Source organism: Sinohyriopsis cumingii, chromosome 3, assembly GCF_028554795.1.
Source record: "Sinohyriopsis cumingii isolate HCF-2022 chromosome 3, ASM2855479v2, whole genome shotgun sequence".
In the NCBI taxonomy this organism is placed as follows: domain Eukaryota; kingdom Metazoa; phylum Mollusca; class Bivalvia; order Unionida; family Unionidae; genus Sinohyriopsis; species Sinohyriopsis cumingii.
The window spans coordinates 137,766,868-137,789,016 of NC_142963.1; the positions used below are offsets into that span (position 1 = coordinate 137,766,868).

The following is a 22,149-nucleotide window of genomic DNA, read 5'->3' on the forward strand; positions in this document are numbered from 1 at the left end:
AAGTCTGTTGCTGAAAAGGCCATGTTGATATATATATATATATATATATATATATATATATATATATCCTGAAAGACACAAGGTAGCATTATCAGTACCAACCTTCTCCTGTCTGGATCGGTGGCAACTGGTTGGATGGCGGGGTATCACATGTGATGATGCGGGTATCTGTTCTGTTTGCCTGGGTCTGGATGCTGACAGTCCTACTGCTGAACACACATTCATACTTTCCCTGGTAGGTGAGCAGATGGGAAATGTTCAACTGCAGCTGAAAACACAAAATCGGTGAATATTAGCATACATGTTGGATAATTGGTAACTATTATTAACTTGAAACAGGACTGGCATGTAATATACAAAAAAAATGTTTCCGGGAATTCAACAGAAGTCTGTTTTTTCATTTTCACTTCATAGTGCTGAAACCATCTTTGACATTTTACAGCAGTAAACTGATTGTCAACACAGTTGCTGTGGCGTTTATTAGATCTAAGACTGGCACCATTTTCATTTCAGACAAATAAGGCATCAAAGGAAGTCGTTCAGTGAAACCCTATGTCAATATCACAATCCAATTTGATGTGACGATCTGTGTCTATATGACCATCCATGCCAATGTGATCATCTGTGTCTACATGACCATCCATGCCAATGTGACCATCTGTGTCTATATGACCATCCATGCCAATGTGATCATCTGTGTCTATATGACCATCCATGCCAATGTGACCATCTGTGTCTATATGACCATCCATGCCAATGTGACCATCTGTGTCTATATGACCATCCATGCCAATGTGACCATCTGTGTCTATATGACCATCCATGCCAATGTGTTTATCTTTGTCTATATGACCATCCATGCCAATGTGATCATCTGTGTCTATATGACCATCCATGCCAGTGTGACCATCTGTGTCTATATGACCATCCATGCCAATGTGATCATCTGTGTCTATATGACCATCCATGCCAATGTGATCATCTGTGTCTATATGACCATCCATGCCAATGTGATCATCTGTGTCTATATGACCATCCATGCCAGTGTGACCATCTGTGTCTATATGACCATCCATGCCAATGTGACCATCTGTGTCTATATGACCATCCATGCCAATGTGATCATCTGTGTCTATGTGACCATCCATGCCAATGTGATCATCTGTGTCTATATGACCATCCATGCCAATGTGATCATCTGTGTCTATATGACCATCCATGCCAATGTGACCATCTGTGTCTATATGACCATCCATGCCAATGTGACCATCTGTGTCCATATGACCATCCATACCAATGTGACCATCTGTGTCTATATGACCATCCATGCCAATGTGACCATCTGTGTCTATATGACCATCCATGCCAATGTGACCATCTGTGTCTATATGACCATCCTTGCCAGTGTGACCATCTGTGTCTATATGACCATCCATGCCAATGTGACCATCTGTGTCTATATGACCATCCATGCCAATGTGATCATCTGTGTCTATATGACCATCCATGCCAATGTGATCATCTGTGTCTATATGACCATCCATGCCAATGTGACCATCTGTGTCTATATGACCATCCATGCCAATGTGACCATCTGTGTCTATATGACCATCCATACCAATGTGACCATCTGTGTCTATATGACCATCCATGCCAGTGTGACCATCTGTGTCTATATGACCATCCATACCAATGTGACCATCTGTGTCTATATGACCATCCATGCCAATGTGACCATCTGTGTCTATATGACCATCTGTGTCTATGTGACCATCCATGCCAATGTGACCATCTGTGTCTATATGACCATCCATGCCAATATGACCATCCATTCAGGAGCAGCAATAAACTGTTTATAGCTGGTTGCCATAGCAGCTAAAAAGGATGCCAGATAAACATCATTTTTATTTAGGATCAATTATAAACTGTAAGAAATTTTATAATGAAAACCCATATCAATATGAATTTGATGTCAAAATAACATCAATTTCATTTAGGACCAATTAGATACTGTAAGAATTCTTCTATTGAAAAACCCATGTCAGTATGAATTTCAGTATATGAGAAAGCATATATTCTTTCAAGATGGCATCCACGGTGGCCATATTGGGTATCGTATTGGTATGCTTTTCGTTTATGGACCAGGTTGACACACACCATCAAAAAATAAGACTTTAAGTAAAAATCCCATGATGCTATTACCATCCGTTTAGGAGAAGTAGCTGTATGATTTTCAATAATTAAACCCTGGCACATTTTTGATTCAGGACTAACTAGGATGATGCAAAGTCTGATGTCAATTTGCCAAGTTTTCTAGGAGGAGTAGCAATAGCAAATTTGTGCTAATGTATACATGCCAACCCCAAGAAAGGTGTAAGCATAATATTTGCTAATATAAGTGGCAATCTATATAATACTAGTATGGACAGTAATCTATATAATACTAGTATGGACAGTAATCTATATAGTACTAGAATGGACAGTAATCTATATAGTACTAATATGGACAGTAATCTATATAGTATTAGTATGGACAGTAAGCTATATAGTACTAGTATGGACAGTAATCTATATAGTACTAGTATGGACAGTAATCTACATAGTACTAGTGTGGACAGTAATCTACATAGTACTAGTATGGACAGTAATCTATATAGTACTAGTATGGACAGTAATCTACATAGTACTAGTGTGGACAGTAATCTACATAGTACTAGTATGGACAGTAATCTATATAGTACTAGTATGGACAGTAATCTATATAGTACTAGTATGGACAGTAATCTATATAATACTAGTATGGACAGTAATCTATGTAGTACTAGTATGGACAGTAATCTATACAGTACTAGTATGGACAGTAATCTATATAGTACTAGTATGGACAGTAATCTACATAGTACTAGTATGGACAGTAATCTACATAGCACTAGTATGGACATATTATACTGAAGCTACAACATCATAGCTAATATATTACTCACCGTAAGTTCAGTTCATGGTATGAAATATGTACATTTATTTTTACTACTAACGTGAATGTGCTGTACACAATACTTGGCAAAAATGGGCAAATTCCATGTCAACTGGAACTTGAATACAATCACAAAACATACTGAAAAATAATTAATATTCAACACTCATTTGAAATGCTCCATATGTCTAACTTTTTCCAAATGATGGTGAAGTCTACAAATTCTAGCTGCAATGGTCATAATGAGGTGATCAATCTGATTGCTGTATTGCAACACTCTCATATTCTTCTTTACAAATTTGTAAAGCAGTGTTGATTGGTCATTATTCTGATTGGATATGTTTTTAAGTTTAAAAGGATCCATCCACTCTAAGAATTTTCATCCACATGTCAAACCATATAAGCCCATTTCCTTTAAAAGTACAGACTGATCTGCTAACTTGACTACGAATATAATGAATCTGCAAAGCAAAGTTTAAAATTAAATAACCCATCAGTTTTCTTGGAAATGGGTCATATACAGTTGCTATAAATAGAAAGCTAGGAAAGTACATGTAAGTCTAGGATGGTCAAATCCTTATGATAAGTTTTCTTTTTATAATATTCTCAGATTTCATGATGAGTGGAATTAAAAAATGAAAATATAAATGACAAACACAACTTTTTATTGCATTATTTTTATTTTAGTTTTCATTATTCTGGAAAAGCGTAATCCATATACATGTGAGTGTAGGAGGTAATTTGGTAAAAAAAGTGATTATTATGCCAGAAGTGTAATGTACGCTCACAGATGGTCAATGGAAAACATGTCATCCCAGGAACTTTATAACAGTAAAGGTAATAAAAATTAAAAGAAAAGAGCCATTCATTTAACTGAATGTCTCAATATCTGTACATCTGTACTGCTATTTCTTGTTATTTTTGCTGAAATGCATGAACTCAACTTTCTTTTGTGTGCATATGTGCATGAATTGGGGAGGGTCTGGGCTTCAATGTACACAGGCACAAATATCATGGTCACTGATGTGACTTGTATAAAAGGCACATGAAAGGAATGAAAAAACTGTTGCATACATTTCTGCTTCACACACTCAACCCTGCAATTTGTACTCCTAAATTTAGATTTTAAATATCCCCATGAAGGTCTCATAAAAATGCCTATAGTCTATAACAGGAGAGACATGTCCATACCACATTGACTCTGGGGCCTAAGGTCACAACATGTGGCCTGAAAACAGACAACACAGTGATGTCCATACCACATTCACTCTGGGGCCTAAGGTCACAACATGTGGCCTGAAAACAGACAACACAGTGATGTCCATACCACATTCACTCTGGGGCCTAAGGTCACAACATGTGGCCTGAAAACAGACAACACAGTGATGTCCATACCACATTCACTCTGGGGCCTAAGGTCACAACATGTGGCCTGAAAACAGACAACACAGTGATGTCCTAACCATATTCACTCTGGGGCACATGTACCACTTAACACCTAAAAACAGACTATTAATAACATAATTAATATATCCCTACCACATTTGCTATTGGTCAGATTTCATACTGTGTAGTTTTAGTTTGTAATTTTTAGAGTACATGATAAATAGACATTACAATCTACACTAACATAAGGGAAAAAGATGACAAGTTAGGAAAATGAAAAAGAAAATTGGTAAAATATTCAACCTCTGCTGTTTGCAAGTATAAATATCAATAGCTTATCCATCCATATGTAGCTGCCATAAACCATATGTAGCCCTGATCATGCACATGTAGCCCTCATCATCCACAAGTAGCCCCCCAGCATCCACATGTAGCCCCCATCATCCATATGTAGCCCCGATGATATATATGTAGCCCCATGATATATATATGTAGCCTGCATGATATATATGTAGCACCCATCATTCATATGTAGCCCCCATGATATATGTAGCACCCATCATCCATATGTAGCCCCAATAAACCATATGTAGCCCCAATGACATATATGTAGCCCCCATGATATACATGTAGCTCCCATCATTCATATGTAGCCACGATGATATATATGTAGCCCCATGATATATATATGTAGCCCCTATGATATATATGTAGCACCCATCATCGATATGTAGCCCCATGATATATATGGAGCCCCCATCATCCATATGTAGCCCCAATAAACTATATGTAGCCCCAATGACATATATGTAGCCCCCATGATATACATGTAGCCCCATCATGCATATGTAGCCCCCATGATACACATGTAGCCCTCATCATCCACACGTAGCCTGCAGCATTGACTGCAAGAACAAACTTGAAGACTTAATAATGTTTCCTACCTTAAATATTCTCAGCATGTTTTTTAATGTTTACTAATTTTATAATGTTTGTTTTTGTAACCATATCATTATATGTTTTTTTATCTTATAGGTGTTGTCTAATGTTGTAAAGCGCTTAGAGCTTCTAAAGATTAGGCGCTATACAAAGTCCTCATTATTATTATTATTATTACATGTAGCCCCCATCATACACATGTAGCCCCCATTATACACATGTAGCCTTCATCATACACATGTAGCCCTCATCATCTACATGTAACCCCCATCATACACATGTAGCCTGCATCATCATATACATGTAGCCCCCATCATACAAATGTAGCCCTCATCATCCATATGTAGCCCTCATCATCTACATGTAGCCCCCATCATACACATGTAGCCTGCATCATATACATGTAGCCTGCATCATATACATGTAGACACAATCATACACATGTAGCCCCCATCATCCGTATGTAGCCCTCATCATCTACATGTAGCCCCATCATACACATGTAGCCTTCATCATACACATGTAGCCCCCATCATACACATGTAGCCCTCATCATCCACATATAGAATGCATCATCTACATGTAGCCCCCCAGCATCCACATGTAGCCCCCCATCCCATATATGTAGCCCCATCATCCATATGTAGCCCCAATAAACCATATGTATCCCTGATGATATATATGTATCCCCAATGATATATATGTAGCCCCCATGATATATATCTAGCCCCCATCATCCATATGTAACTGTTTAATGCATATATAAACTGCTTGTCGCTTCTTACGGTACTATCACATTGACCCCCAGTGGCAAAAGCGTCCATTTTCACTAAATATGTCTGCATTTCTCAAAATTATAAATTTGTGCTGGCATTTCTGAATAATTCAAAATGTATAGCAATACATCATTTTGGATATTTTATAAGTGGACTATTATTTATCATTTCAAGTTGTTCCAGGCTTAGTGTGGTTTAGGGAAATTTTAGGTGTGCAATATGGAATAACAAATTCAACGTCTGTATTGCATGCCAGATTAACCATTCAAGATTAGTGTGCGTGTGTGTGTGATTTGGATTTTTAAATGTAGCTTTAACAATTTTTCAGTCATATCACTACAATGTCTGCAATGTGACAGTTTATAGTGATGTCTAGCACTGGGGCATCATGCCGCAGACATGTAGCATAATGTCCCACCCAGTCACATAATCCTGATACCTGGCCAACCAGTCCTAACACTGACCTCTTAATGCTGAGCACCAAGCGAGACAGCTGTTAGTACCATTTTTATAAGTCTTTGGTACCACTCAGCTGGGGATCGAACCCACGACCTCCCACATCTGAGGCAGACACTCTAACCACTAGGCCACCGGAGTGGTCATTTATAAGACTAAATGGCTGTGTAATAAAATTATATTTGAAATATTAAGTGGTTATGTAATAAAATTATATTTGTAATATTAAATGGCTATATAATAAAATTGCATTTGTAATATTAAATGGCTATATAATAAAATTGCATTTGTAATATTAAATGGCTATGTAATGAAATTAGATTTGTAATATTAAATGGCTATGTAACAAATTAGATTTGTAATATTAAATGGCTATGTAACAAAATTATATTTGTAATATTAAATGGCTATGTAATAAAATTATGTTTGTAATATTAAATGGCTATGTAATAAAATTATATATGTAATATTAAATGGCTATGTAATAAAATTATGTTTGTAATATTAAATGGCTATGTAATAAAATTTATGTTTGTAATATTAAATGGCTATGTAATAAAGATATATTTGTAATATTAAAGGGCTATGTAATAAAATTATATTTGTAATATTAAATGGCTATGTAATATAATTATATTTGTAAGATTAAATGGCTATGTAATAAAATTACATTTGTAATATTAAACAGCTATGTAATAAAATTATATTTGTAAGATTAAATGGCTATGTAATAAAATTATATCTGTAATATTCACCATTACTTTATGAGAGTTACAACCATTTTTGTAAAAGGAAAGCTAATCTGTTGAACTATACCGTCATGAATAATGAAAACACAAATGTCCATATCATTTAAGTTGAAAAAAGATTCCTTGGGAATTTCCATACGTTCCTTACTGATAGAAAATATCTACGTACCGGTGATGTGAAAAAATACCAAGGTACATACCATCAGAGAAAAAATACAGCAGTAAACCACTATTGTGAGTGTTTGATTTGGATTTTTAACATAGCTTTAACAATTTTTCAGTCATATCACTACAATGTCTCTAGTGTGGCAGTTTATAGTGATGTTTAAATAGCACTGGGGCATTATGTCACAGACATGTAGCATTATCCACATACCTGTACTGGCTATGCAGTTTTGATTAATAGTTAAGTTCTAGATTTCTATCTGCGTCTGATGAAATAGATACCACACTGCAAATTTCTTCATTCAAGTACACCTCTCCATGGAACCAGTCTATTGGGTGACATGCCTGATGAAAGAAGAAATCAGTCTGTCTGAACAGTTTCCTCTTGAAGCTGGCAAATTCAATAATGGCCAGACATGCTGAAAACTTAGTTTCAAATGCATTAATTGGGTTCCATATTGAGAGGAATACAAGTCCATACAACCAGACTAGATCTAGAAGATTGTGCAATAGATCTCTTCATTTGTCCCATTAATAACTGTGTTGTCCCTTAGGTTTCTTTGATTTTCAAATCAACACAAGTAACATTACCAAGGCAGATTTTTCTTCATTTTCAGAAATTTATCATTAATTGCAGAAACTACTGATTTAACTTCAGAGATTAACAATTTTTCACCTTTTTGGCCAATGTTTTGAAATCCAATCCCAAATCTTAACAAATTTTGGCAAATACTTATATAGGTATTCATTTTCTGATGAAAAAACTCACCTGCAAATTTTCAAAATGATTGACAAGACTGAAAGAAATACTGAATAGAGCATTACAGACTTGGATGTAAGAGAGGTTAATGAGAAATTCGTAGCCAAAGCTCAAGTCAATGCTCCTTCTGCCTTGCGGCTTCTGGGTGGTTGAGTGCTTGCCTTTACTGATCACTACCATGTGGGTTTGAGACATGGGCTTGGCATATGTGGATATGTGAGAAAGCTTGTAGTAGCTCCCTCCCAGTGTGTAGGTGGTTCTTTTGGGGATTTTCCTGGGTTTTTCCTCCACCAATTATACTGGCCACCATATTTAGCCTATCATGGGCTGAAAAATGTTGTTATGACAACAACAGCAACAAAAAAGATGGAAGCAACAAATTCCCAAGGACTATCTATTATATATCATGCAATAATGGTATTGTGCATTTCAGAAATTATTATTTGGTTACATTTTAGGCAGTTAAATCTCACCGTAAATTAAGTCTACACCAATGATGTTATAGACGAAATCACAATCACATGTATATACATATTAGAAGACCTAGGTCTCTTTGACTGTGTCTGAAGCTCTCTGATTTGGAGATGCATTCATTTCATTGTTTTACACTGATTTATGTTATGTGATTCACCTGGTTACTTTACACCTGGTTATTAATATAAAGCTTTTTCCTTACTGGCGGATGTCCACCAAACCCCATGCCAACTTTAAATGCAATGGAAAAGCCCTAGTATTTTGACAGGCATATATGATGGTCAAACTTTAAATCTAATGGAAGGCCCTGGTAATTCGACAGGCATACATGATGGTCAAACTTTAAATCTAATGGAAGGCCCTGGTAATTCGACAGGCATACATGATGGTCAAACTTTAAATCTAATGGAAGGCCCTGGTAATTTGACAGGCATACATGATGGTCAAGCTCAGAGAACATTAATTAAATGTGTACGTTTTAATAAACAAATTATATTTTTTCATCAAGTTCTTCCAATTTTCATGAACAAGATTTACACTGCGAAGAGAAAGAAAATGTTGATGAACATTTTTACAAAAAGGAATAAAGAATTCAAATCATACACAATTCAGGTTTTTTTTCTTTTTGTTTTTAATCATGTAACTTTCATGTGGTGCAAATGAATCACCATGAGGAGACCATCTTTCCAATGGCTTTGAAAATATGATTTGGATTATGTCCAATGTATGATGTGGACTATGTCCAACAATCAGTGTATAATTTTGACTATGTCCAATCTATAATTTTGACTATGTCCAATGTATGATTTTGACTATGTCCAATGTTTGATTTTGACTATGTCCAATGTATGATTTTGACTATGTCCAATGTATAAGCCTATGTCCAATGTATGATTTTGACTATGTCCAATGTATAATTTTGACTATGTCCAAAGTATGATTTTTACTATGTCCAATGATCAATGTATAATTTGGACTATGTCCAATGTATGATTTGGACCATGTCCAATGACCAATGTATAATGAACTATGTCCAGTGACCAATGTATGATTTGGAATATGTTCAATGATCAATGTATGATTTGCACTATTTCCAATGTATGATTTGGACTATGTCCAATGTATGATTTGGACTATATCCAATGACAAATGTATGATTTGGACTATGTCCAATGTATGATTTGGACTATGTCCAATGTATGGCTTGGACTAGGTCCAATATATGGTTTGGACTATGTCCAATGTATGATTTGTACTATGTCCAATGACCAATGTATAATTTGGACTATGTCCAATGTATGATTTGGACAATATCCAGTGACCAATGTATGATTTGGAATATGTTTAATGACCAATGTATGATTTGCGCTATTTCCAATGTATGATTTGGAGTATATCCAATGACCAATGTATAATGGACTATGTCCAATGACCAATGTATCATTTGAACTATGTCCAATGTATGATTTGGACTATGACCATTGACCAATGTCTGATCTGGACTATATCCAATGACCAATGTATGATTTGGATTATGTCCAATGACCAATATATGATTTGGTATCCAATGACAAATGTATGATTTGGACTATGTCCAATGACCAATGTGTGATTCAGACTTTGTCCAGTGACTAATGTGTGGTTTGGACTATGTCCATTGTATGATTTGGACTATGTCCAATTACCAATGTATGATCTGGACTATATCCAATGACAAATGTATAATGGATTATGTCCAATGACCAATGTGTGATTTGGACTATGTCCAATGACTAATGTGTGGTTTGGACTATGTCCATTGTATGACTTTTACTATATCCAATGACAAATGTATGATTTGGACTATGTCTAATGCATGATTTGGACTATGTCCAATGACCAGTGTATGATTTGGATTATGTCCAATGACCAATGTATGATTTGGACTATGTCCAATGACAAATGTATGATTTGGACTATGTCCAATGCATGATTTGGACTATGTCCAATGACCAATGTATGATTTGGATTATGTCCAATGACCAATGTATGATTTGGGCTATGTCCAATGACCATTATATAATGGACTATATCAAATTACCAATATATAATTGACTATGTCCAATGACCAATGTATGATTAGGAATGTATCCAATGTATGATTTGGACAATATCCAATGTCGAATGTATGATTTGGACTGTATCCAATGACAAATGTATGATTTGGACTATGTCCAATGACCAATGTATGATTTGAACTATGGCCAATGACCAATGTATGATTAGGACTATATTCAATGACCCATGTACAATGGACTATGTCCAGTTACCAATGTTTGATCTGGAATATGTACAATGTATGATTTTGACTATATTCAATGTCTAATGTATGATTTAGACTACATCCAGTGGCCAATGTATAATGGACTATATCCAATGACCAATGTATAATGGACTATATCCAATGACCAATGTATGATTTGTATTATGTCCAATGACCAATGTATAATGGACTGTATCCAATGACCAATGTATAATGGACTATATCCAATGACCAATGTATGATGGACTATGTCCAATGACAAATGTATGATTTGAACTAAGTCCAATGAGCAACGCATGATTTATATTATGTCCAATGACCAACGTATGATTTTGACAATGTTCAGTGACCAATGTATAATGGGCTATATCCAATGACCAATGTATAATGGATTATGTCCAATGACCAATGTATGATTTGGACTATGTCCAATGACAAATGTATGATTTAGACTATGTCCAATGCATGATTTGGACTATGTCCAATGACCAATGTATGATTTGGATTATGTCCAATGACCAATGTATGATTTGGGCTATGTCCAATGACCATTATATAATGGACTATATCAAATTACCAATATATAATTGACTATGTCCAATGACCAATGTATGATTAGGAATGTGTCCAATGTATGATTTGGACAATATCCAATGTCGAATGTATGATTTGGACTGTATCCAATGACAAATGTATGATTTGGACTATGTCCAATGACTAATGTATGATTTGAACTATGGCCAATGACCAATGTATCATTAGGACTATATTCAATGACCCATGTACAATGGACTATGTCCAGTTACCAATGTTTGATCTGGAATATGTACAATGTATGATTTTGACTATATTCAATGTCTAATGTATGATTTAGACTACATCCAGTGGCCAATGTATAATGGACTATATCAAATGACCAATGTATAATGGACTATATCCAATGACCAATGTATGATTTGTATTATGTCCAATGACCAATGTATAATGGACTGTATCCAATGACCAATGTATAATGGACTATATCCAATGACCAATGTATGATGGACTATGTCCAATGACAAATGCATGATTTGAACTAAGTCCAATGAGCAACACATGATTTATATTATGTCCAATGACCAACGTATGATTTTGACAATGTTCAATGACCAATGTATAATGGGCTATATCCAATGACCAATGTATAATTGATTATGTCCAATGACCAATGTATGATTAGGAATATGTCCAATATATGATTTGGACTCTATCCAATGTCCAATGTATGATTTGGACTATATCCAATGACAAATATATGATTTGGACTATGTCCAATGACCAATGTATGATTCGGATTATGTCCAATGACCAATGTATAATGGACTATGTCCAATGACCAATGTTTGATTTGGAATATGTCCAATGTCTGATTTAGACTATATCCAATATCCAATGAATGATTTGGACTACATCCAATGACAAATGTATGATTTGGACTATGTCCAATGACAAATGTATGATTTGGACTATATCCAATGACCAATGTATGATTTGGAATATGTCCAATGACCAATGCATGAATTGGTCTATGTCCAGTGACCAGTGTATGATTTGGACTATGTGCAGTGTATGATTTGGACTATCTCCAATGTGTGGTTTGGATTAAGTCCAATATACGGTTTGGACTATGTTCAATGTATGATTTTTTACTATGTCCAATGACCAATACATAATTTGGACTATGTCCAATGTATGATTGGGACTATGTTCAATGTATGATTTGGACAATATCCAATGACCAATGTATAATGGACTATGTCCAATGACCAATGTATGATTTGGACTATGTCCAATGACCAATGTATGATTTGGACTATGTCCAATGACCAATGTATGATTTGGATTATGTCCAATGACCAATGTATAATGGGTTATATCCAATGAATTATGTATAATGGATTATGTCCAATGACCAATGTATGATTTGGACTATGTCCAATGAGCAATATATGATTTGGACTATGTCCAATGACCAAGGTATGATTTGGACTATTTTCAATGACCAATGTATGATTTGGACTATGTCCAATGACAAATGTATAATGGACTATGTCCAGTGACCAATGTATGATTTGGACTATGTCCAATGACCAATGTATGATTTGGACTATGTCCAATGACCAATGTATGATTTGGACTATGTCCATATATGATTTGGAATATGTCCAATGAGCGATGTATTGTTTGCTAAGTATAATCTATAAACTCTGGGCAAGTCTTTAATAAGGGAAATAATAACATCAAGAAAAGAAATCACGATTTTAAGTATTTTTTTAAAACACTAATGAATAATCTTTACATGCCAGTGAGTGTTTATAAAGTATATATTTGATATAATTTCATAACAAAAACATAAATATACATAACTTGGTAAGATTTTAAGGCAGATATCAGAAAGCCTATTTTCGAAGGGTATCCTTTAGCTAATTCTGCATATGATAAAAATGTCAACTTCATTAATCTTTTATCAGTTATACAACATAACGATTAATTCATGTAATCTCTTTTTTTTAGAATATCAACTACTGTTTATTAAGAGCTGGGCAATAACTTCAAAGCTCTTAATCATTCAGCAATACTGTCAAAGCATCACTGTTAAAAGCAAAATCATTAAGTATTATATCTCAGACCACACCAAGTGAAGACCATTGGTCAGGTAGTCTTATTGTTGCAACACTGTAATGCAAATAACAAAATATCAAAATCTTGCTATTTTCTAGCATGAATGAGAAATTCACTACCTAGCTTAATTTGACTCTTACACATTATCTTGCTAGTGCATGTACTTATAATGAGAAATTCACTGCCTAGCTGAATTTGACTCTTACACATTATCTTGCTAGTACATGTACTTATAATGAGAAATTCACTACCTAGCTGAATTTGACTCTTACACATTATCTTGCTAGTACATGTACTTATAATGAGAAATTCACTGCCTAGCTGAATTTGACTCTTACACATTATCTTGCTAGTGCCTGTACTTATAATGAGAAATTCACTGCCTAGCTGAATTTGACTCTTACACATTATCTTGCTAGTGCATTTACTTATAATGAGAAATTCACTGCTGAATTTGACTCTTACACATTATCTTGCTAATGCATGTACTTATAATGAGAAATTCACTACCTAGCTTAATTTGACTCTTACACATTATCTTGCTAGTGCATGTACTTATAATGAGAAATTCACTACCTAGCTGAATTTGACTCTTACACATTATCTTGCTAGTACATGTACTTATAATGAGAAATTCACTGCCTAGCTGAATTTGACTCTTACACATTATCTTGCTAGTGCCTGTACTTATAATGAGAAATTCACTGCCTAGCTGAATTTGACTCTTACACATTATCTTGCTAGTGCATTTACTTATAATGAGAAATTCACTGCTGAATTTGACTCTTACACATTATCTTGCTAATGCATGTACTTGTAATGAGAAATTCACTACCTAGCTGAATTTGACTCTTACACATTATCTTGCTAATGCATGTACTTATAATGAGAAATTCACTACCTAGCTGAATTTGACTCTTACACATTATCTTGCTAGTACATGTACTTATGAGAAATTCACTGCCTAGCTGAATTTGACTCTTACACATTATCTTGCTAGTACATGTACTTATAATGAGAAATTCACTGCTGAATTTGACTCTTACACATTATCTTGCTAGTGCCTGTGCTTATAATGAGCAATTCACTGCCTAGCTGAATTTGACTCTTACACATTATCTTGCTAGTGTATGTACTTATAATGAGAAATTCACTACCTAGCTGAATTTGACTCTTACACATTATCTTGCTAGTACATGTACTTATGAGAAATTCACTGCCTAGCTGAATTTGACTCTTACACATTATCTTGCTAGTACATGTACTTATAATGAGAAATTCACTGCTGAATTTGACTCTTACACATTATCTTGCTAGTGCCTGTGCTTATAATGAGCAATTCACTGCCTAGCTGAATTTGACTCTTACACATTATCTTGCTAGTGCCTGTACTTATAATGAGAAATTCACTGCCTAGCTGAATTTGACTCTTACACATTATCTTGCTAGTGCATTTACTTATAATGAGAAATTCACTGCTGAATTTGACTCTTACACATTATCTTGCTAATGCATGTACTTGTAATGAGAAATTCACTACCTAGCTGAATTTGACTCTTACACATTATCTTGCTAATGCATGTACTTATAATGAGAAATTCACTACCTAGCTGAATTTGACTCTTACACATTATCTTGCTAGTACATGTACTTATGAGAAATTCACTGCCTAGCTGAATTTGACTCTTACACATTATCTTGCTAGTACATGTACTTATAATGAGAAATTCACTGCTGAATTTGACTCTTACACATTATCTTGCTAGTGCCTGTGCTTATAATGAGCAATTCACTGCCTAGCTGAATTTGACTCTTACACATTATCTTGCTAGTGTATGTACTTATAATGAGAAATTCACTACCTAGCTGAATTTGACTCTTACACATTATCTTGCTAGTGCATGTATTTATTTTGCTTGGAGGCATCTTCTTATAAAGTTCTTGGTTTCAGTCCAACAATATGGCTAATGAGTAGTCATTACTAAGGACACCACTGCTACAAAACTCCACAGAACACTCGTTACAAAGGACACCATGGTTACAAAGCAACAAAGTCTGCATATTTTAAAATAAGATTTCTGAAGTCATTTGATGTTTTCTGATCAAATTAATATTTTATTGAGAATCTATTGTATGATGCACACTTCTTGTGTTATCTTTATTGGTGATTATAAAGAAGAAAAAATGTCATTACAATACCTACTGCTGTTTGGACAATGGCTTTATAGCTCATAGACATACTTTCACTTTCATATTGATAGCATCATTTCCTTAATGGTGGCACTGCTAATTTGATCTCATCTGGGGGTAACTTGTCCTCAATCTGGCCTTGACTTGAATTATCTAGGCAACGTTCTATGCATATTTAATTAGCATGTAATACATCTGCACATCCAAGTGATTACAGTGGTAGCAGGCATGGTATTGAACAAGAATGAACCTTGCAGTGTCCTTGTACATGAGGAAGATCACAACTGTCAAGTAAACAAACAACAAAGACTACAACTGTCATGTAACCAATGTCATAAGATGAACCCGGTTTGGGACTGGATTAGTGAAAACACGCAAATTAAATATTAACAAATCTGACACCATTATAAATAAAAAGATAAGGAAAATAATAAAGTTCCTAACATGGAACTATCAACAACAAGTAACTCAATGAGAAAACTCAAGCATGAATTTAACGAATGGAATTTAAAACAAACGTGAATTACGTCCTATGACCGATCAACAAATAAAAGTATATGATCTATATCCCCAATATAAACAAAGTCTTAATAAGCACCAAGGGATATAGGGATATGTATGAATTTATGAATCTATCTCTCATATAACGATATTAAAATGGGAATGCATGTAATTTATGAATCTATCTCTCATATAACGATACTGATATGGGAATGCATGAAATTATGAATCTATCGCTCATATAACGATATTGAAATGGGAATGCAAGAAATTATGAATCTATTGCTCATATAACGATATTGAAATCAGAATGCATGTAATTTTGCTCAGATAGCAATAGTGAAAATAACAACAACATGGAACACGTAATATATATATAACTATCGTGGCGCCCATTTGACGTCCAAGATGTATCTCCGGTTCCACTCACTCTAGTCAATGGTCGAAGGAGCGCCTACGCATGGTCCACCCCTGTCTGTTGAAGGATCCCTCACGAGCCCTCACATTCAACACAGAGCCGATGGTCGTGAAGCCTTGTTCCCTCGCATAGAGAACACCAGTACACTCTTCTGACCCAACGTCACTAGACACAGCGTACACGTCACAAGAAACCACAGAGTTATGTGACTCCACATCACCAAACCATATATAAGGCAGCTAAAATTATAACAACTAAACCGTGTAGTTCATATGACACGGTTAAGTACTTCTGCACTGATATATGTTGCGCATGCGTGCACATGAATTTGTTACCCATTACATTAATCGTTCAATGCATGCAGTGTATAATTAATTTCAATTTGTCTGTTCAGTTACAACAAATGGCTAACTCGAACCAGACTATAGTATTTCTAATATCATGGCGTTGTATAACCTAGGTATTCACTGTCTGTAGAATTTAGAATAAATTTTAAAACATCTAATATATGAAACAATTTTGTCATATAAAACGAATAGTAATAAAGAATACAAACTTAAATTTCAATATCTCTACAGCTGGAGATTTCCTCTTGTAAAGAGGTAAGCTTCCTGACAAGACTCGTCATAGTGTAATTTGTTTATAGAGAATTTGGTCTATATGTATACTAGCTGTGACAGATATGTGCAGCTAGGTACTTAAGTGTTCACTGCAGGCAATTTGCACATGCAGCATAGGTTGAGCTGCACTCAGTATTTCGAAATAAGTAGAGCCGAAAAAATAAACCATCTTCGGGTGATGCTGTACATAGCAATGAAACATACATTTTTGATCACATATACGTATTGATATAAATCATACACAATTTCGTGACATTACCTCCCCCTTAAAAAAGTGGAAACACTTTGAGAAAAACATGGAATTGAGCCAAAAATACAAACTGAAACGTTATTTACATTTGTAAAAATAAACTGCAAATTACACTCTGCTTAAGTAATCGGCCCCTACGTTTTCTGACTCTCTGATAGCTTCGATCCGGAAACGAAATGGCTGCAGAGTCAATGCCCAATGCATCAATCTTTCATTGGCAACTGTTGCCTTGTTCAAATATATGAGAGGCTGATGGTCCGTTTCAAGGACAAATTATCTTCTGAAAAAGTATGTGTGGAATTTACTTATACCCCACACCAATGCCAAACACTCCTTTTCGATCACGGAGTAATTTTGCACCCTTGGCAGCAATTTCCTACTAGCATAAGCTATGGGTAATATTACCCCCTCTTGCTCTTGTAGCAAAACTGCTCCTAATCCTGTGTCGGAAGCACCAGTTCTCATTATGAACGATTTATTTAATTCTGGCAACTTTAGGATCTTTGTACTGATCAATCTTCCCTAAGAGTGTTAAAAGCTCTTTCTTAGCATGAACCCCAAGAAACTTTACTGGGCTGCCCCTTCCTAGTTAAATCCATCAATGGACTAGCTATAGCAGCGAAATTTGGAACGAACTTCCTATAAAAACCTATAAACTCAAGAAACGATCGTATCTGTTTCTTAGTTTCTGGCCTAGGAGCATCTCTGATTGCTTCAATTTTGCCATTGTGTGTTTTTACTTGCCCTGACCCACTTACTAGATGGCCCAAGCATTCCAAGTTAGAATATGCTATACTACACTTTGAGGGTCTCGCTGTGAGATTTGCCTTGCGGAGTCTGTCGAACAGATCGACTAATAAACTAACACGCTCTTCCCAGGTATGCGTATATACAAGAATATCATTGACAAAACTACGTTATTCATGCATTTCAACAGTTTTCGCATAAGATGCACGTACGACGCAGCGGTGTTAACTAGAACGAAAGGTATAACCTTAAACTGGTAAAGACCTTTAGGGGTCGCGAATGCCGTTAATACGCGGGCATTTTCAGCGATGGGCACCTGCCAATATCCTTTTGTTAGATCTAATTTAGAAATGTATTGGTGCCCTGCCAATTTTGAAAACAAACCCTCCATGTCTGGCATCAGTTCAGCATCAAACACGGTGACTTTATTTAGTTGTCGAAAGTTTATACAAAACTATTCGTTCTGTCATTCTTTCTGACCAATACCATGGGGGAAGAATACGGGGAGTTTTAGGGTTCAGTCACTCCCAGGTCTAACATTTTACCTACGCCTTCATCTATTTTTTCCCATGCATTAATGGGTATCGGATATCCCTTAATTCTGATTGGCTCCATGGTATTCAAGTTTATCTCGTGTGTTATTAATCCAGTATTTCCTGGTCTATCTGTAAATATGTCTGGGTACTTACTCAAAATTTCCTTGACCAGCCAACACTGACGTTCATGTAATTCTGGGCACACGCTAACCATCTGTATTCCCTCTTTTCCTAAAACCATGGGGTATTCAAGGGGAGTCTCTGTGTTGGAGTCTAATTTAGGTTCGTCACTCGACTCATCTTCTATGACCACAGTACACACAACGTTCAAAATGCCCTTTTCAACAGTCTGATTAGGTCTCTCCATGTATCACTTCAACATATTGACATGAAATATTCTCAACCTTTTCCATGTCGATTTGGTAGTCCATTTCACCCTTGACATGTTTGACCTCATATGGTCCTTTCCACTGACCAATAGTTTGTTTCACTAGTAGGGAGTAGCACCAACACTCGATCACCCACGTCAAATGTCCAACTTCACGTTCCGCGGTTGTAATACTTTGCATACTTGTGACCCAACTTCGTGAGCTCATTGTGTGCCATGTGTGACACGTACTTTCTAATCTCTCACATAAGTCGACGATGTATTGGTAGGTGGATTTAACTTTTCCGTCTGCAACATCACCCTACCATAATTCGTGCAGAATCCGCATAGGACCACGAATTGTCCTACCGTATAGCAATTCAAACAGCGAGAATCCCAAGCTCTTGTGTGGTACTTCGCGATATGTGAATAAAATTGTGTTCAAATACCAGTCCCAATCTCATGGTTTCTCCACACACATCCGATGTAGCATTTGTTTCAACGTCCCGTTAAATCTCTCTACCAATCCATTACACATGGGGTGATACGGTGTGGTGCACAACTGCTTAATTGACAATAACCTACTAATTTCTGTCATAAGTTCTGAGGTAAACTGAACCCCACAATCTGTGAGAATTTCCTCAGGTACCCCTACCATGCTTAACATGTCGACAAGTGCCTCGACTACACGTTCAGTTTCAATTGATGGTAAAGCTATGGCGTCTGGGTATCATGTCTGGTGGCATAATCTACTAGAGTAAGGATATATCGGTTTTTCCGATCTGTAATTAAAAATACGGGTCCCACAATATTGACAGCTACCATTTTAAATTGGGTATCTATCAGAGGCATTTTACCTAATGGTACTCTGGTATTCCTTCGCTTTGACACCGTCTTCTGGCAAACTTCGCACTAATGACAGAATTGTGCTACATCACTATTTACGCCAGGCCAATAAAACTCTGATAATACTCTGTCGGTTGTTTTTTTTTTTCATGCCTAAGTGACCCACCATACTGACTCATGTGCCACTCTCAGTACATGTGGCCTGAATTTCTGAGGGACAACCAGTTGGAAATTTTTTGTTGTTGAGTTTAATTATAGTGGCGTGGTAAATTCTCTATACATTAAACCTTTGGTACGTAAGAATTTAGAGCTCCCACTGCCCTTACAATGTTTTGCGGTACCGGATACGATCCTCTCTGCGGTCGTGCTCAAGGACGTGTCATGCCTTTGCTCACGCATGAATTCATTGCACGAGATATCAGTCATGGCTTACAGAACTTTCAACTTATGTAGCGGTTTTTTATCCGCCTGCGCCTTCGCCCTAGTTTCGAGCGCTTGTACAATGGGAAACCGGAAATCAGAAAGTGTTGAGAGTCTGGATCCCTCGACATTTCTAATAGTTAGGTCGTATATGGGGTTTTCCATAAACAGTGGTTCCGCGGTTCCTGTCAGAAAAGGTGTCTCAATTTCTATTCTCGCGACGGGAACATGATCAATCGTTTGATCCAATAACACGCACGGGGATTTCCAACCAAGCATTTGGTCATCCCTAACGAGACTCCACTTTACTACGAAGCCTGTACACCTGGTGTCACGTAAGACCATGACTTCTTGCCCGTTGGCGGTACCAGTAGCAGTCAGTACTCTCGCCTCGGGAAAAAGACAAGTGCCAATCAACTGAATAACATCCTGACCGATCTGCACAGGCGCTGCGGACTCGTATACCTAACTCGTGTTTTTGATGCCGAAATATCACGTGGAAAATCATCGCACTTACCTCCTCCTGATCATGCAATGCTGTTGATAGTAACCACGACCCTCTGGACAAACCCCTTCCTTTTCGGACAATCGGGCATGATGTGACCCCATTCCTTACAGGTGAAACATTGTCTATCCCTACGATTTGTACCCTTCCCAGACTGAAAGTTTCCACCTTTATTTGTACCAAGTTTCTCGGGTTCTCTGGGTCTCTGATCTTTATCTTGATTACCTCCCTTGTTATCCCTTGAGATCACATTCTGGGTACCTCCCCGAGCTTTGGCAAAATGGTCTGACTGGGTTGCCATATCAGAGATATTATTTAAGATCTTTTCCCTCAGGAATAAATACAATTCCTTACCACAAGTGTTGAACAGCTGGTCCCTAAGTAAAAAATCGGTAAAGCCCTCGAATGTTTTTTTGTATAATGCCACATTCAACCCACTGCTGGAAATAATTTCCCATCCTACTGACAAATTGGGTGAATGTCTCACCTTTCTCGGGTTTACTATATTTAAACTTTTTATGGAACCCTTGCTCTATCAACTCGTATCTCTTAAGGAGTGCCTCTCTTAACGCGTCATAGTTCAATGCGTCGTTCATGGGTAGACGTGAATACACATCTAGCGCTCTACCTTTAAGTAATGTGCTGAGATGGAGCGACCAATCATCTTTTTCCACTTCTGGATGGTGGCATATTGCTCAAACCTATGTAAATAACTATCCAAGTTATCTTTGTCATCTTCAAAAAGGGGTAATTTAGGTCCTCTTAACTTTGACTCTTGTTGCCCATCTTTCTTAGCCTCTAATAATTCAAATTTCCTTTTATGTTCTTTTTCCATATTCCTGTCTTCTAACTCTGGCTTCTAACTTTGCTCATTTCTCCCTCTCTAACTAACTTGCTTTCCTCAAGTTCTCTTACCTGCTCTATTCTTTCTCTTTCTGCTTCCCTTTCCCACCCTATCCTTTCCTTCTCTGCCTGCTTCTCCAACTCTATCTTCTCATTCTCAAATACCATCTTCTCCCTTTCAAATGCTACCTTTCTTTCCTCAGCCTGCTTTTCTAGTTCTGACTTTTCCCTTTCAAATGCTATCTTTCCTTCCCCAGCCTGCTT

General features: G+C 36.3%; 1 protein-coding gene across 1 annotated transcript in view; it reads right to left on the bottom strand.

The window, feature by feature from the left end:
* LOC149803939 (plexin-A1-like) overlaps positions 1-22,149 on the bottom strand; it is a 444,256-nt gene that overhangs the window by 151,289 nt on the left and 270,818 nt on the right. Inside the window, exon 7 of the mRNA XM_089953750.1 lies at positions 103-268. Within this exon, the coding sequence (XP_089809876.1) occupies positions 103-268 (166 nt within the window). The remainder of the gene's footprint in view (positions 1-102; positions 269-22,149) is intronic.